At 42.8% G+C, this 6,000-nt stretch overlaps 1 protein-coding gene across 2 annotated transcripts in view; it reads left to right on the top strand.

The window, feature by feature from the left end:
* slc13a3 (solute carrier family 13 member 3) overlaps positions 1-5,733 on the top strand; it is a 47,230-nt gene extending 41,497 nt beyond the window's left edge. For both annotated transcript variants that reach the window (XM_078418756.1, XM_078418757.1), the window contains 2 exons: positions 1,083-1,220; positions 4,187-5,733. In XM_078418756.1, the coding sequence (XP_078274882.1) occupies positions 1,083-1,220; positions 4,187-4,342 (294 nt within the window). In that variant the 3' untranslated portion in view covers positions 4,343-5,733. The remainder of the gene's footprint in view (positions 1-1,082; positions 1,221-4,186) is intronic.
* The last annotated feature ends 267 nt before the right edge of the window (positions 5,734-6,000 follow it).

A 6,000-nucleotide genomic window follows, 5' to 3' on the forward strand; every position in this document is an offset into this window, starting at 1 on the left:
TTCGCGCTGTTTCTCTAAACTAAAAAAAATAATTGAAACTAAAATGCTTCATAAACCGAAGAAATGTTATCCTATTCTTTAATGTGAAAAATGGTGCTCAATCATTTATTTTAATTTCCTCACGGGATGTTGACTTGACTGGCAAGGCCAGTATTTAATGCTCATCCCTAACTAGGGGAAGGCTGGATGCACTTTTGAACCGTACTCTCTGCTTGATAAACTTAGCAGTAGTTTGGTGCAAGCGAGGAGCGCACTATCTATGGTGCAATGGTGCTTCCTTTGTCACATGTGGTACTGCATAGTGAAATTCTTTTTGCATATTTACACATGCGGGTGCTGCCACCATTTCCACAAGTCCAAAGTCCGGTCCGCCTACGCACTCTGCAGTTCCCAATCCAGGCAAGCCCCAGGCTCCTGCAGGGCCTCCCTCCGTTGCCTTTGACTGGATCATCCTGCGATCTCCTCGCCCGGCCATCTTTGGGTCCTGAGGGCTCTTCCTGCAGCCGACCTTGGCCGCGCTGGAGACATTGCCCCGGTTCACCCTCCGACCAGCCCTTGCATCTCCCACGGTTCCCTCCCAGTACTGCGGACCACCGAGCCTTCGGATCGTCTGCTAGTCACTCTCTGATGGCAACATCTACCAATGTGATGGTGGAGATGTTGATGACACCATGGCGAAGTGACTGGGCTTTCCCTTGTTGGGGATGGACACTTCCTTTCCCCTGTACGACTTCATAATTTCAAGCAGCAGAATAAGGTTATCAAGTCTACTTTGCCATTCAATCATGGCTGATTTATCTTTCCTCTTGACCCCATTCTCCTGCCTTCGCCCCATAATCCATGACACCCTTACTAATCTGTCAATATGTTCAGCATTGTTGTATCTCAGACATCAAGACATAAGCGACTGCAGATGCTGGAATCTTGAGGACAAATCAGGTGCTGAAGGACCAGCATCTGCGGAGAGAAATGGACAGATTATGTTTTTGGGTGGGACTCTTCTTCTGTTGATCAATGGAACAGTGAACTGCCCTTAATCTCGAAGACAATATCTCATCCTATGTACTTATTGTTTATTCCAGTCTCTCCAGATGAAGGTGAATCCACTGTACTTCGCAGTACCAGCAACTATTGTATGCTCCTATGCTTTCATGCTGCCAATATCAACACCTCCAAATTCCATTGCATTTGCGACAGGCCATCTGAAGGTCAAGGATATGGTACGTAGAATTTCTCTTGTGGGCCAAAGAGGGGATTTAAACTACAAGATCTTGTACTCATATGCTTACTATATGGTGCAATGGAGGCACAGTAGTGTAGCTGGTAGAGCGACTTTCTCACAGCCCCAGCCACCCGGCTTCAATTCTGACCTCTGTTGCTGTGTGTGTGGAGTCATTGCGTCATACAGCACGGAAACAGGCCCTTTGGCCCAACTCGTCCGTGCTGACCAAGATGTCCCAGCTAGGGTAGTCTCATTACTTAGATGGGATTTTAGTTTAGTTTAGTTTAGTTTATCGTCACGGGGACCGAGGTACTGTGAAAATCTTTTGTTGCGTGCTATCCAGCCAGCGGAAAGACTGTACATGGTTACAATCGAGCCGTCCACAGTGTACAGATACATGATAAAGGGAATAACTTTCAGTGCAAGACAAAGTACAGTCAATTCTGATTAAAGATATTCCGAGAGTCTCCAATGAGGTAGTAGGTCAGGACCATTTGGCCCATATCCCTCCTAACCTTTCCTATCCATATACCTGTCCAAATGTCTTTTCAATGCTATAATACCTGCCTCAACTACCTCCTCTGACTGCTCATTCCATATACCCACCACCCTCTGAGTGAAAAAGTTGCCCCACAGGTTCCTATTAAATCTTTGCCCTCTCGCCATAAACCTATGTCCTCTGCTTCTAGATTCCCCTCCCCTGGGTAAAAGACATTGTGCATTCACCCTCTAATCCCCTCATGATTTTAGCTTGCATGTTTTCCCTGTGACCGTGTGGGTTTCCCCTTGACGCACCGCTCTCCTCCACACATCTCAAAGGCATGTGTTGATAGGCAAACTGTAAATTGGTGCTCATGTGAGTGGTAGAGTCTGGGACAAGTTGATGCAAAAGGGGGTGAAACAGGTTACAGGGATAATTAGTTGGAAAATGGGGAAGATGCATGAACCAGCATCTGACATAAGGAAATATAGGTTTAGGTTTATTATGTCACATGTACCGAGGTACAGTGAAAGGATTTGATTTGCATGCCATCAAATCACATCAGATAATTCTATACATAGATACAATCAAGGCAAACTCAAGTACAATAGCTAAACCAAAGGGGAAGATACAGAGTGCAGAATATAGTTCTCAGCAATGTAGCGCATCAGTTCCATAGACAAAGTCCAATGTTCACAATGGGGGTAGAGGTGAATCGGACAGTACCCTAGCCTATAGAAGGACCGTCCAGAAGCCTTATAACAGAGGGGAAGAAGCTGTTCCTGAGTCTGGTGGTGCGCATTTTCAAGCTTCTGTATCTTCCAGTGAAGTGTGGAGTATCTACTCCATACAGTATCTTCAGCTGAAAGATACGATACAGTATCTTTCTAGCTACTGTAAGGAGACCCTTTGCTGGAATGAATGCAGTTCTAGTTGTGAATAGTAGATACGAAAAAAGTCGAGGTCAGTTAATAAACAATCAGCTTTCCTTTAAATTTTTAGATTTAGATTTAGAGATACAGCGTAGAAACAGGCCCTTCGGCCCACCGGGTCTGCACCGCCCAGCAATCCCCACACATTAACACTATCCTACACCCACTAGGGACAATTTTTACATTTGCCCAGCCAATTAACCTACAAACCTGTACGTCTTTGGAGTGTGGGAGGAAACCGAAGATCTCGGAGAAAACCCACGCAGGTCACGGGGAGAACGTACAAAATCCGTACAGTACAGCTGGAGAGAGCCCACGCGGTCACAGGGAGAATGTACAAACACTGTAATAGTCAGGTTTGAACCCAGGTTTCTGGTGCTGTAAAGCAGCAACTCTACCGCTGTGCCATTGTTGGTTGGTGATCTGGTGGGTCAGTGATTGCTATGCATACAACGGACTCAGCAATCACAAAATGGATGAATGTTTGATATTCACAATAAATGCAAGCAGCTCTAATAATGTATTGAAGTTTAATTTTCTTTTTTTTTTAAACTGTTACTTCAGTTCCAAATTATTCTATTATGGATGTTTTTAGCAAACTTGATGAATGGTATTAGCAGTGACAAAACTAGTCTTAGCACATAAACAATTAACAGAATTGTGTTCACTGGAATCTGATTGACCTTTACATGACCGGATTTTAACCAATCCGGTGATTTAACGCACAGCCCACGATTCACTAATCTTTGTGAAATAATGGTACATTGGTTGCATTGGCATTCACTTTTGGACCAGAAAGTCCAGATCTAGCTCCAGATTTAGCTAGAGGTTGGCCTAAAGAGGGCAAAAAACAGTCAAGAGTCCACTCCATCTTGCTAGAAGATGGTTAGAAAACACAAAGTTCTGGAATAACTCAGTGGGTCAGGCAGCATCTCTGGAGAACATGAATAGGTGACATTTCAGTTCAAGACCCTTCTTCAGACAGGAAATATCCTTTGTAGACACAAAATGCTGGAGTAACTCAGTGGGACCGGCAGCATCTCTGGAGAGAAGGAATGGGTGACGTTTCGGGTCGAGACCCTTCTTCAGAAGGAAATATCCTTTAACTGGCCTTACTTGTTTCAGTGTAATGAGTCCTTCTTGGTGCACCAAAATAGCTATTCCTTCTTCCCCTGACAATATTCTCGTCACTATAGCTGGTGCTCAACATGTCCGTCAGAAAGACCTGCAGACATTTTGAGCCACATTTCATAAGTTTAAGTTCATAAGATGTACGAGCAAAATTAGGCCATTCGGCCCATGGAGTCTACTCTGCTATTCAATCATGGCTGATCCATCCTTCCCTCTCAACCCCATTCTCCTGCCATCTTCCCCGTAACCTCTGACACCTGTACTAATCAAGAAACTGTCAATCTCCACCGTACAAATATCTTTTGATTTGGCCTCCACAACCTTTTATCACTTTGGTCTTGGTTTTTATGAATAGATGTTGCTTTAAATTAATTAAAATCTACTGTATGTTGCATTAATCAATTGAATTTATTTGTGCAGGTGAAGTCGGGGATTATTATGAACATTCTGGGGATTCTCCTGCTCTTGTTAGCTGTGAACACGTGGGGTCATTACTTGTTCAATTTGTCCACTTATCCCCAATGGGCAGAGCCTATGCAGAATGCCACGCACATCTTCGCTAATGGCACTGCGTAATATATATGGCACCAAGGGACTTCAAGGAAGAGTCAATGCAATGCTGCAAAGATTGCTGAAATGAAGAAACTGTCTCAAGATTAGACCAGATCCAACTGTGCCAAAGATCTGAAGAATTTACACATCTCATACATATCTTTTTTTTTAATGAATATTAACCATTAGTTTTTATATTGAATATAGAAGCATAATTGTTTTTGACAAAAAAGGACAGAAAGTGCTGAAGTAACTCAGAGGGCCAGGCACTATCTCTAGCGAACCTGGAACCTTCTTCAGAAAGTTATTTTTAGATTTATTTCCATTAATGATGATTGTTACAATGTGCATTAGATGGAGAATGGAGACATCCTATGTTTAAACTCTCTCTATGTTACCACTAGCATGCAGAGTGACTGCCTCAGTTATCCATTCATGAAAACTCGGCAAGGAAATTATTTTCCAATCAGTTTTGAACAGACCGTCTAATTTTAGCTTTGCGACATGGTGCATGATCAATGAGATTTATCAGACTGTATATTTTCACACTTAGATCAATCTGGCGTGAAAGACTGTCACTGATATTTGTCAGGAACTGATGGTTAATGATCATTTTAATTACGATGGCAGGAGCATTTCTTAGCAAAAGTGGGAAATATCTGAAGATGTAGAAATAGTTTGAAGAATTATACAAGATTTTACCGAGTTGTGCGCAAAACACAGCATTTCACTGTACCGAGGTATATGTGACAATAAAGTATCATTGAACTGAAGGCCCACACTGGTACAGACCAAGATGGAGACCTTGAATTATCCACACACACATACATGCATATTCGCACACATGAATGTAAAAAATTGAGCAAACTGAATCCGTCTACAATTAAATTTGTAAAAATTAGATGTTCATGCTTTATAACTGGCATTTCTCCTATCTGCAAACCTCAGACCACTGACTATATTCAGTGCTTAGACATCTTACAAAGTTTTTCGTATTAACCAGCATTTATCACCAGTATATCCTATTCTGCATGCTGAATTGTTTTAGTATCAGAATCTGAAAATCTGCAAACTAATGACAGCATAGTGGTGCAGCGGTAGAGTTGCTACCTTACAACGCCAGAGACCCGGGATCGATCCTGACTACAGGTGCTGTCTGTACAGAGTTTGTACATTCTCCCTGTGATCGTGTGGGTTTTCTCCTGGGTGCTCCGGTTTCCTCCCACACTCCAAAGACATACAGGTTTGTTAGTTAATTGGCTTCGGTAAAATAGTAAATTGTAAATTGTCCCTGGTGTGTAGGATAGTGCTAGTGTATGGGGTGATTGCTGGTCAGTGCAGACTCGGTAGACCGAAGGGCCTGTTTCCATGCTGTATCTCTAAGGTCTCCTTTCTAAAATGTGATTAAATTTGCGAAATCGCTGGAGTGCCATGGTTTATCTGTCTGGCTGTCTCTCCTGCCTTTGGGATAACTATCTGCACTTCACCCTTAAGTGCTAAAAATTCCATTGATTCTCAATGCCACAGGTTGCTGGATAAACCCTGGCAGCAGCATCCAATTTGTTTGGACGTGTGCGAGCTGTGAATAAAATCTAACAGTTTATAAGATGACTAGCTGCACCTTAAACTCCTAGCTTCTTCCAGCTCATTACCAAAGACGATTAAAGCTGCTTTTGTAATGA

Source organism: Rhinoraja longicauda, chromosome 22, assembly GCF_053455715.1.
Source record: "Rhinoraja longicauda isolate Sanriku21f chromosome 22, sRhiLon1.1, whole genome shotgun sequence".
Classification (NCBI taxonomy): domain Eukaryota; kingdom Metazoa; phylum Chordata; class Chondrichthyes; order Rajiformes; family Arhynchobatidae; genus Rhinoraja; species Rhinoraja longicauda.